The sequence below is a fragment of the Phoenix dactylifera genome, chromosome 1 (assembly GCF_009389715.1).
Source record: "Phoenix dactylifera cultivar Barhee BC4 chromosome 1, palm_55x_up_171113_PBpolish2nd_filt_p, whole genome shotgun sequence".
NCBI lineage: Eukaryota > Viridiplantae > Streptophyta > Magnoliopsida > Arecales > Arecaceae > Phoenix > Phoenix dactylifera.
The window spans coordinates 28,339,138-28,349,232 of NC_052392.1; the positions used below are offsets into that span (position 1 = coordinate 28,339,138).

The 10,095-nt window shown below is 34.3% G+C and overlaps 1 protein-coding gene across 2 annotated transcripts; it reads left to right on the forward strand.

Moving 5' to 3' along the window:
* The first annotated feature begins 552 nt into the window (after positions 1 to 552).
* LOC120103676 lies at positions 553 to 9,671 on the forward strand. Of its 2 annotated transcripts, XM_039131128.1 has the most exons (5): positions 555 to 786; positions 4,982 to 5,100; positions 5,940 to 6,125; positions 6,290 to 6,329; positions 9,332 to 9,671. In XM_039131128.1, exons 2-5 carry the CDS (start codon positions 5,098 to 5,100, stop codon positions 9,391 to 9,393), a joined length of 291 nt encoding a protein of 96 aa, XP_038987056.1. In that variant the 5' UTR covers positions 555 to 786; positions 4,982 to 5,097; the 3' UTR covers positions 9,394 to 9,671. The 2 variants fall into 2 exon arrangements, with proteins under 2 accessions (XP_038987060.1, XP_038987056.1); XM_039131132.1 differs by lacking the exon at positions 4,982 to 5,100 and having other exon boundaries at positions 553 to 786.
* Positions 9,672 to 10,095: the final 424 nt, after the last annotated feature.

The window sequence follows — 10,095 nt, forward strand, 5'->3', positions numbered from 1 at the left end:
CTGTAAACAAGCTGCAGTCTATATGGAAATATTAGTGGAACTATTAACTGAAGAAATAACATTTAGTAATTCTTCGTTCCATATGCTACATATAATTTAGTATGTGAAACAAAATCATACTTATCATTTTTAATCGGGTCTCTAAATGAACTTTGTAAATAGAAGTTTAGTCGAAATCCTCTAGCAAGTACAACCAGCAATTTTGACTTTCATACTTCCATCATTTGCAATCCATATGTAAAACAAAGAATATAGATCTAAATGTAATTAAAATACCAGTGAGAAAGTTGTTACTAATTGGATTACCATTATCTAACACCCCTCGTTTTCTTTCCTAGCTCACCAATCCCCTGTGACGGTCAAAAATTGATGTGACGCATGGGATTACTTCGTACACGTCATGGTTCCATATACACACACACACACACACACACGCGTATTTATATGTATATGTATGTATATATGTATGTATATATATGTACGTATACACCCACACACACATACATACATACATACATACATACATACATATACATCCTCAGAGCACAAATCCCTCGTTGGAGTACAAAATTATTCAGGTTTACCGATCTTGACGACGCCCGTCTCTCGTCTCTTCCAAGCTTCCTCCCCGATCTCCATCGCGGCCTCTCTCCTATCTATCCCATCTTATCGCGAACCCAAGACCTAGGTTTCCATCTCCTCTCTCCTATCTATCCCATCAGATCTGGAAGCCAAGACCTAGAGTTCCATCTCCTCCAAGCTTACGGGTTCTCCGATCGCTCTAAGGTCTCTTCTCTCTCTCCCAGCCTCGTTTCGATTTCTTTCATCTTTTCCCTTTAATTTTTGCCAATGGTTGTTGGGAAATTATGTTATTTTCGCGTGCAGAAAGTCTTCCATCTACTTGCATTTGTTGTGGATTACATTTTTTTTTTGTTATTTTCGGCATTCAAATTTTTGCGATAATTGGATATATTTTGTGGCGCTGATTGTTTTAATTCATCTATGTGTTCTGCTGCTGTCATTGTTCTAATGATCGCTAGAAATTTGTGGTTTACAATTAATCCTTGTTCCAAATTTTGACGGTGATTTTTTAGCAAAAAGAGATTGGATGGTGTTTGTTCTTTGTAAGTGGTTGATGGAATCATTATCCTCTCCACCAATTTGCGGAGTGGTTGGATTGTTTGCCTAGATTTTGGCAATGGCCTTTCTTGCTGCGCGGAAGAAGATTGATGTCAATAATTCTCCTTGAAGATTGAGTTCCTTTGAAGAACATAAATGACAAATTAATGTAGGTTGCCAATAAGCATTGTACTGAATGACTTAATAATAATAGTAATGGTGGTGTGTATCAAGATTTGAGAAAATGGAAGCAACTTCTATTAAGCAACAAACATCAGCGTTCCATGTGGAAAACTTTGTTGATATGCTTTAAATGTCTGTCTCCATCTCTTGAAAGGCTTATCATAGACAATGCCTATAAAAGCTGCGGTATCAATCATCACATTGGGTGACTGGAACCGAGAAAAACTGAGATCTTGGTTTATCTCAGCTTGAGATGGCAGGTTCATGTTTAAACAGGATGGAGACTTTCAGATGTATTGGCTGATATATTGAACTAGAAAAAGGAAAAAATGTTGGTCTATTATCTTTCTACTATTTGTGCATGATCCTCATCATAGGAGTCTACATCATACCTGGTATTATAGCTCTTCTTATAAAATCATGAACATTGTATTGAGAGATCTTGCCATGAGGAGAAGTGCAAAACTTGAAGCTGTCATTGCAAATGCCAAGAGTGTCCAATTCAAGAAATCATGTTATGATTAGGATCCAGCCCCTTCATCTTGGTTCCACAAAATTCCCAAAAAGTCAAGTTGGAATATAAGTGTTAGGTTACAAGCGGAATGGAGATAATTCATGTGTTGTGTTTTCCCACATACATAGTGGATAAGATGAACTAAATATGGATTGGGAGGCATTTAGTCACGAAGCACCAGTTCCTAATTTCTTTCTTTACTGGGTTGTCAAGGATCAGGTGTTCTGTGATATCATTTCCATGATAACCACACACCTGTTGTCAAGAAACTCATGGTTGTTTGGTTGAAGGTTGGAACATAGTGTTTAAGCTAACACATATACCATATGATATGAAGGCTGAAAGTATACTTTTTTGATGAACAAGCTAACTGATCATGAACGTGAACATGAAAATTTTGCTTTGGCTTAGCAATCATCTATGTATCACCAGAGAAAGAGATACATGGACCTTATCCAGGGTGGTTAGAGGGGCCACATGTAAATATGGTAATCTCAGGCTGAACTACATGCAACAGAAGTGATGACACAGTCATCTACAGGGAGAACTTTTGGCTTCATGTGCTTTCATAAATATCAGAGAAGGTCCATGGTCCATCAAATTAGGGATCCATTATAATCTTGGTAGATTATAGAAGAAATTTAGTTAATCAAATCAATTTTATTATCTAAAGGACATTAAGAAATACACTCTGATCTTCTCTTTCAAATTTCTTCATTTTTTCCTTTTTATTGAGATTTAGAAGCGATTTAGAGATGCCATGTATTATTTCTTTGCTTCATAGGAGTCCTTTCTAACAAGTGGTTTGCTTCTTTGTGTTATGACGAGGATAGAGTGGCTATTATGTAAATAGATTGGCAGTTGAAGAGGATAGAGTTTTTTGTAAGGTTTTCTATGAGGTTTAAGTGGCTACCATTCTTCTTCTTCTTCTTCTTTTCTAGCCTTTCCTGAGATTGCCAGCTGTTCTTCACAAACCTGTCAAAAAACCAGGTAATAGTCCATAAATAAACCCTTGCCAATGCTCATAAATTGACCTATAAATGCTAGTTCCGTCCCTTATCGATCATGGCCCCCTAAGGAAACAACAAAACCTTTCCATGATCCTCAAACAAAAGTTGTGCATCTGTCTATATCTGTTGGTAGATTTCTGGAAAACAGATGTATAAAACTTCCAATAAATCTGGTAATCCAGATTAGCCTTAACATCACCTGTAAAAAAATTTAATAGGGATGAAAAAGGGTCAGATATTACCCAACCGAATTCATTGCCGTATCTAGTTCAGATTAGATTTGGATAAAATCTTTGTATTCAATTAGATTTGGATACAGATCCTTATATATGCTCTTTTTTTTTTTTCAGATATTGGGTATGGATTCATACATTGGGTTTCTATGAATTTGGATATTACGTTTTTTTTTTTTTTTGATATTGGATACAGATTGGATATCCGGTTAAAAAAGTCTACAAGCATCTATAATAGGAAAAAATTCTGTGAAAACTTATACAATGGATCGGACCCAAGACCTTTTGAATTTTTGCCTACCACTCAACCACCATGGCAGCATTCACTTCTAGTACATAGTTATGGTTTATCGTACTTAATCAAAATTTGTTCACATTATAAAATATGGTCATCTCAAATATGTTTATGGTATTTCATATTTTATTAATTAATTATTTCATGAAAATTCAATTATCTTCTTCTTGAGAAAAAATTTAAAATGATAACTTCATTTTATTCTATATAATATTTTAAAAATATTTTTGTTTAAAATATTTAAAAATATTACTTAGTTCAACATAGTCCTATGTATATATATTTTAAAAGTTCTTTAAAATAGATAGTTCATGATTCTTTTTATTCATGCTACAATTTAAAAGTAAAAATGGTATTTAATATAGAAAACTTTTAATACTTATATCATACATTATTTAAATAGTTTTAATTTTTAATATATTTTTAACACAAATCAGGTTGGATTAGTGATCCAAACCTTTGGTCAAATTGGTTTCTATGCAAGTTTAAAATTATGTCTTAGACCATCACCTGGTTACAGTGCATTGCTTGTAATCTTGATAGTGGATTTCGTACTTGTCCTTTATAATTATGTCATTTATTTATTTTTTCATAGAATTTCATTTGACAAAATTCGATTTATATTCAAATAATATCCGGCTTATATCTCTATTCGGATAGAGAAAATATAGATACATCTAATATCTGACTTGTGTCTATTTTCATCTAAAACAAATATAGATAAGCTTAATATCTGATTCGTATCTATATCCATTTTGAACAAATATGGATACTAATCTTGGTATCCGTTTAATATCCGAATCCGTATCGATCTGAAAAATATGGTTACAAATGTGGATAAACTAATATCCTATCTATATCCTATTCGTTTTCACCCTAGATTCTAATCAGTAAGAGGTCACATCACACTGTTAGTGTAGTTGTTTTTGGTGGCTGAGCTGGGCTTTTGGTGCAGTGCTGATGCTGAAGGTTGGTTTCAGGCATAACTGTCTTATTTTTTTGTTATATACTTCGTCAATGGTGAGATAGATGGATTGATGCTTTTAAAAATGGTCAACTTTAAAGGGAAGGATCATCATTTTAGTGAGCAGTGGAAGGTGATGGGAGTGTACTAGTGTTACAGCTAAAAATGTCTTGAATGGCCTGCATTACTTGTTAAGTGTTTTCCAAAGGTAAATTTTGGCGAGAATATATATTTTGCAGCAGGCCACCAGCAGAGAATGCAAAAGGAATTGGGAATGGTCCAAAGAACAAACATCTGGTTATTAATTTCATTCCCCTTTTTCTCTACCTATATGTTTCTATTTAGGTTTTTGTGTGTACACATGAAAACTTGTAATCTTTTCTATGGAAGCAATTATTTGATTAGTTTGTCAAATTTTTGTCAAATTATATGATATTTTGTACAAAAAGAGATCATTTTTGTAAAGAAATGATATGTTGGTGATCTATTGGGTTTGCAAAGAATTGTTCTTTTGACTTCTCTTCCCATGTCTAAAATTAAAAGATTTAAAAATAATTAGTTGTGCATATTGCTATAGTTGATTCTCATGTCATCTTGCAACACTGGAAATAGTATATCATATTATGGATGTTTCTCATATGTTCTCTATAATCTATGATGCAGATTTTACGTTACAGCTTGTCTAGCAGTAGCCTGACCAGGACAATCAGCTTATCTGCTTAGCTGTTTGTATCAGAAGTTAAAATATATTTAATTTTCCTTGCAGCTGTCTTTTGAAAATGGTATCTACTGATCTTCACATACTCCTACTTTACTTTTATTTGCTGGCATGTGTAAATCGTGATGAATAACTGATGCGGCATATCCTCAACCATGTTCCATATCAGTGTGTTCCATGTCTACATTTAACAATAGATTTTCTTTCTCAGCACTTCTTTTTTATATATTAAGCCACATGTTACTTTCTATTAAATGTTCCAAAACTCAACTTTTTAGTGCTTATTTCATTCTAAAATGCATATGGCTCATCTCTCTTCGTCTTCTTTTTTTTCCGCAAGGCATAATTTGGTAGAAAGGAGGAACCTACTTGAACTAGGTAGGACGTTTTTCTCTTAAGCTTAAAGAATATGCTGGCTGTTAGTAAACCAGTTCTTAAGTGCTAGAACCAACATGTGGAGCTAGTTGTCCAAGTACAAAGGATATACATATACATACATACATACATACATACATACATACATACATATATATATATATGTATGTATCATGTATGTATGTATGTATGTATGTATGTATTAATTATATTATATTGTAAATGTATGAAGCTAAAATAATGGATGTGATATTGGAGGAAGGTTTGGTAATTCTGTGAAGGATTGAGTTATACTGCTCTAGGAGGGGTTAAAATAAGTTCTTTACTATGTTTTTGAGGAAAAAGAAAAATGTTATGTTGAGCTTGCTCCCATGAGCAGAACTAGTTATCTGACTTTTAACAGGTTTGTTTGGTTGGGCTACTTATTTTATAACTCTGTTAATGTAGTTTACTGGCAACATTGGTCTTCTCTATCCAGTGTCTTCTCTTTAGCAGTTTCATTATAATGCTGCCCTTTATATGATTCAGGCTATGTATATTCGTGTAAAGCGCAACAAGACAACCTACTTTGTGCAGTGTGATCCAACTGAGACAACTTTAGACATTAAGCAGAAATTGCAAACTTTGATTGATCAACCAAGCAATAATCAGCGTTTAACCTTGGCATCAACTAATGATGTCTTAGATGATTCAAAGACATTAGCTGAACAGAAGGTAATTGTATTCAAAAAAGACAGTCTGACCTCACTCCAAATTTGATTGTTTTACAAGCATCCTTCTTTCCCTGATTGATGCTTTTCATAAATTGATTATTGTTTCGTAGAAAAACAACAGGACAAGCAAAGTTCGTTAATTTCTTTTTATTAATCTATTTGTAGGTCGAGAATGATGCTGTTGTGGCATTGACTCTCAGAAAAGGTTTTGTTCTTCTTCTGCTCTGTTTATATTTATTAAAATCTTGATTCTATTGATGACCAACATTTACATGCAAAATATTGCAATGACTAACTTGTATGACCTAACTGATCTGTTTATCAGGTGAATTTATTTGGATTTGCTATGCGTAATTGCATGTCATTTTAAAATGTTAGATAAAGCTTATTAGCTATCTTGCGGCTATTCTCTAGCTTTTTACCCTTTATATTAACTGCATTTCCAAGGCCTTTCTGCTCCCATATTTAGTTTCTTCTAGGTCTGGGATCCTCATCGGAATTTTCTACAACTCCTTTTGCTTCAATCTATCATATATTCTTTATTATTTGCTGTGTTTTCTATCACTTGACTTTCCCCTGCTGGGTTCAGATCTGTTAGGTAATCATCTCTGAAAGAAAAATGTTTGGCATCTTTCTTTGCTGCACATGCATATCAACAGTGCTCCCACCTGTCTTACACTCAAGCACCTGCTATTTGCCAAATTTGATGACAACATCCCTGCTTTCATCAGTCCATGCTGAGTTTTATGTCAAGGCAGTATACAAAAGTGATATTCCCCTCTTTTGATGCAATAAAATTGTTAAAGCGGGATCTCAACTGTTTATCTGGACTTTTTAGGCTTTTTGCTTGTAATAAATTTGCTTGGCTAAGGGTATGAACAAGGGCCTAGTATGGCTATTGTTTAGTCACAAAGATACAAGTGCGCACTAGCAATTTTGATCGGTTGATCTCTGCTATATTTTCACATGAGACTGCTCAACATTAGGTGATTTAATCGTAATCAAATCTATCTTGCATTTCTTGACTTATGGTTTTATTAGGTTCTCTAGGATGTTTTCTGAATTGCTTCAGATTGCTGGACAAGTCAACTTAGTGCAGATTTATCAGAGTTCTGAAAGATAGGGCTCTATTAGTAGTCTCAGCCAAAAAAGGGGAAAGGAAAGAAACAAAAAGAAAAAGGAGGAGGTGATGTTGCTGAAGGAATTAGTACTTTAGGAAGGTTTTGCAACTTTAGTTGAGTGTACAGAAAATCAAAGTTAGATGGAAGCTTTACACCTATATCAGCAAAGCAAGAATTTGAGATGGTCGTAAGTCGTAACAATCTTCTGGATGGTTTCAGATTGCTGGACAGGTCAGATTTTTTTAAGAGTTCTAAGCAGGGAACTTGACTGCAGATGAAAGATGGGGCTATATTAGTAGCTTCTTACAAGATAGAGAGGCTATATTTTTGAAGAATGAATTCATTTTTTAGGAGGCTATGATAGAAACTATTTGGGCTAGGGTTTGCAACTAACTTGTATGGTTACCTTCATGCATTTGCCTGCATATGTTAAGTGCTTTGTTGTGAGACTCGACCATCAAGGTATTAACTTCATTCTTTTATATAAGTAGAATTGCATACTTAAGAGTTTGCTTAAGATATTTTGTGTTAAAACCTAATATCTTGTTAGACGTTTTATCTTTTTTTATTTTTTAATCCCTCCTGCAAGCTGTTCTTTGACTCAACAAGTCATTGCAAAGTGCTAGTCCCTATCATTAAGTCTTGATTGGGTCCACACATGTAGCATATTGGATGAAAGGCAAACACTTCAGCAAGAATGCTCAACATAGTATGCATTCTCAATTTAGCAAAACCAATTTAGATATCCATATTTTAAGACTTTATTTGCTTTACTCGACTGTTTTCATTGATAATGAATTTGTTCTTCAGAAAAAGGGGATTATCAAATGTTTCCTCTTTAAGCAAAGTTCCTGAATATGAAAGATGCCAAGGAAATGGATTTAGTGCTACATGGGCTGGAATACAATCTGGAATACTATCCAGAGAAGCTAATTGTATGCAATAACAAGTTATATGGAAGGAGCTGCTTGCTATACTTCCCTTCGTAAGATAGTTACAAATTGAATGTCCCACACTGCATGTAGTTAATGTTCCTTTTGTGATACTGTAGAATTGGGAGCCCATGTAAGGCCCATGACAGATGCTAATATAATAATTTTCTTAATCCTTAGGAGAGACAAGTTACATCTATCAATAATTTAGTCAAAGCTACATTATAAAGCATAGTGCGGTTTCAACCAGTGTAGTGTGTTGTTAGGCATGAGTTATAACTGGATTAAGAAGATCAACATTGTGCATTCATACACAAGTTACAACTGATGCCCTTTATGGATGCATTTTGCCGAGTCTGTTACCTTTATTTTTATTTTGGTGCCTAAGAAGCGGAGAGGACAATTCTCTTACAAGTGTCTTTTTGTCTTTTTCCTTTACACATGTTAGGAATAAGGACAAAAATAACTCTTAAGATGTTCTTATTTGATTCTGTTATTTTTGTGAGAGCTTGAGATACTCTAGTTTGCATTGAGGGAAAAGATGACATTAGATTGACAAATGGCTACCATGTACTCCTATATTCTTTAGAGTTCTAAGAGTAACTGAAGATGATACGAGGACAGCAGGCTGCATCTCAAAAATTTGGTCAAAGCACAACGGTATGAGAGTTACCCTTCAGTCATCAATTCACAGATTTTTTTTTTTAAATATTAACTCTGGTTTCATTCTTTTATTATTTATCTCAAATGGCAGTTCCAAAAAACATATTTCTATGTCAAAAAACCATATTCGTAGGGAAATGGAGGGAAAAAGGTGCAGCATTGTATTTAGAGAACTTTGTTATGCATTCTAGTTTATGGTTGCTGTAGGCAGAAAAAGAGAATGACAGGTATAAGAAGACGTGGATGTCAGTACTAGTTAAATGAAACTGTTTATTGAAATGTTTAATAAATGAAGCTTTAGCATATTTGAGATCATCTCTTTTAGAACAAAAGAGTGGCCTTTTGTGATTCTTTGATAGCTAGGATACATTATAATGCTTTCCCACCTCGTTTCTAATGTCATTTAAATTTGCAAGTTCTTGTTTTGTACTATACTTTTTCCACGATTTTTTTGTCAACTAGATATGTAATGATCTGTTTTCTTTTCTCAGATGACAATGAGTTTGAGGAAGTGTACATTGCACAACCAGAAGTCTTGAAGTCATTCTCTTGATGCAGAGAATGGCAGGGAACCATTTGCTTGAAACTTCTCATATCTGTAATCTCTTAATGTGACAAATCCTGTGCACTAGAAACGGAGATCCGTTTTCACCTACATGTAGTTTTCAATTGTGCTCTTCTGTGGATCTACTATTATATACTTGAGTCCTGATAGTGTTTGCTACAAAGTGAAGCATAGCAAAGTTCACCTCAGGAGCTGTGTTCTTCCATGTTTTGCTGCCATAGTATATCAATCTATTATTAAGAAATCATATTGCCCTTTTGTGATAATCTTCATATTTGACTAGTGGTATGGACTGTAAGGATACCTAGTTTTCCATTATTCAGTTGGTCACGGATTTTGGTGGGGTGCACGGTTAGGAGATGATGGAAGGCGCTGCGAGGGTTCTGCTTTGTCGTTCTTGTGATTTGTCGATGATCTGAGACTCAATGATCTCTGCAAATTTCCTGACATGTTTAATTATCATACATTACATGATGATCATGTCATATTGGTGCACCAAAGGAGTTCGCATCCCCTGCTATTTGTGGTACTGTGGTATTTGTGGTTTTTTGAGGCATTTAATATCAGTGGAAATTAGAATATCTTATATTGAGATGCTTTTATTGTTACAATCTTCAGAAATATCCAAGTCAATAGACCAAAACCCAGATAGGGAGATGGACAAATAAAAATCCTCAAGCCTCAGTTCCA

What these genes read in the sequence shown, in the direction of transcription:
- LOC120103676 (XM_039131128.1), top strand. An exon ending in AGACATTAGCTGAACAGAAG is followed by an intron (nt 6,126 to 6,289) that starts GTAATTGTATTC and finishes ATCTATTTGTAG; the next exon opens with GTCGAGAATGATGCTGTTGT. An exon ending in GGCATTGACTCTCAGAAAAG is followed by an intron (nt 6,330 to 9,331) that starts GTTTTGTTCTTC and finishes TTCTTTTCTCAG; the next exon opens with ATGACAATGAGTTTGAGGAA.